Below are 1,615 nucleotides of genomic sequence, written 5' to 3'. Positions count from 1 at the left end.
GCAGCAGGGGGAGCTGGACGCACTTCCAGGAGGCCCCAGAAGCCTGACCTGAGTCACAGCTCGGGTCGCAGCTGCAGGTGCAGCCAGATGATAGAGGCTCAGAGAGGGCGTGTGGCTCGCCCAGCACGACCGCACAGCAGAGCCAGTCACACACGTACCACCAAAGACGACCGTGTGCTGGTCTGTGCTGGACTTGACATTGGGGGCAAAGGGGCTCAGGCGGGGTCTGGGAACGCGGAGGAAGGGCCGGTAGGGGTGTGGAGGGACGTCACTGAAGGACTCCCGGCCACGTCCCGACAGAGCCCAGGTCGGCCAGCCCGGGACACGCGCTCCAGACACGAGCGCACAATTGTCCTGGGCTCCTGGGGACCAGGTCAGCGGGCAGGGAGGGGCTATTTGACGCCGGGAAACACAACCGCCTTTGAACCTGGCTTCGCCCACTGGAACCCAACACGTTTCAGACGCGCCACGGCCAGACGCCACAGGCCACACACCACGGGCCTTCACTTTGGCTCCTTCTGGCAAATGGCTGAGAAGGTCCAGGGAAGGGGGGCCAGACGGCGGCCGTACACACGAGACCTGGTCCCCGACGCCCTGGGGCCTGCAGCGCCTCCCCACAGCGGCCGCCCGGAGCCAGCCCCGTAAGCCCCGCGGGGACCCTCAGGGACCTCACGCAAGGCGACCCCAGCCACCGGGCCACCTGGCCGTTGCAGACGGAGCGCGCCAGCTGTGAGGACAGGTGGGGCCCCGGGGCCAGGTGGTGGTGCAGCCTCACGGGGCCCAGAGGGGGCAGGATCATCCAGCTGCCCCCCTACGGCCGGTGACACTCGGGCCCCGTCCAGGGACCCCTCCCCTGGCTCCTCCCACCAGACCAGACCCTCGGCCGGGCCCAGGGCGGTAGGGAGCCAGTGTCGGGGTGAGAATCCGGAGAAACGTGCCCATGCCCGACACAGATGCCTCTCGGGGACCTGAGCTCTCGGCCGGCGCATGAGCTCAGCCCGCGGCACAGGGAACCTCGCTAGCCCCCGTCTACACCCGCTGCAGCGGCCCCCACTCACCCTTGTTGTACAGCGTCCCGTCAAAGTAGTAGCTGCCGGTGTAGAAGCCGGTGGCGTGCTCGATGAGGTGCCGCGCCCACGTGTTCCCGGCCCCGGGGAAGCTGGACAAAGCCACGAACACCTTGGACTTGGCCGGCAGGAACCTGCGGTCCGTGCAGCGGGTGTCTGAAAGGCCAGAAGCTGACCACTGACTGCCCAGCAGGGGCTGCCGACCCCAGACGCCCGCTCCTCAGGCGGGGAAACTGAGGCCCGGGGAGGGGTGCCACCTGGCCGCGGAGACAGCACCCCCCGCCCCGCACCAACGTGGACCACTCACCCTCCCCCAGAGGCCAGGGAGTTCGCCCAGCGCCGCCCCACCTGCCCCCGCTCGGCACGCGGCCACACGGCGGCTCCGGGCCCCCGAAGCGGAAACGGTGGGAGCGCCCGGGGAAGGGACTCACCCTGCACGGGCGTCTGGTAGACCTCGCAGTACTCGGCCAGCCTCCGGGCCTCGGGCCCCCGGCCGCACAGCGAGGCGTCCGCGGCGTCCCGCAGGCTGAACTGGGGCTTGGGGTGGG

At 70.1% G+C, this 1,615-nt stretch overlaps 1 protein-coding gene across 1 annotated transcript in view; it reads right to left on the bottom strand.

Annotated features, from left to right (window-relative positions):
* WSCD1 (WSC domain containing 1) overlaps window positions 1-1,615 on the bottom strand; it is a 12,099-nt gene that overhangs the window by 1,293 nt on the left and 9,191 nt on the right. Inside the window, exons 7-8 of the mRNA XM_077746878.1 lie at window positions 1,499-1,611; window positions 1,059-1,223 (exon numbers count right to left, since the gene is read on the bottom strand). Coding sequence (XP_077603004.1) covers window positions 1,059-1,223; window positions 1,499-1,611 — 278 coding nt within the window. The remainder of the gene's footprint in view (window positions 1-1,058; window positions 1,224-1,498; window positions 1,612-1,615) is intronic.

Source organism: Crocuta crocuta, unplaced genomic scaffold (genome assembly GCF_008692635.1).
Source record: "Crocuta crocuta isolate KB4526 unplaced genomic scaffold, BGI_CrCroc_1.0 scaffold139, whole genome shotgun sequence".
Taxonomy (NCBI): Eukaryota; Metazoa; Chordata; class Mammalia; order Carnivora; family Hyaenidae; genus Crocuta; species Crocuta crocuta.
Note: the sequence above shows the minus strand (reverse complement) of the source record. Positions and strands in the feature narration are given on the sequence as shown.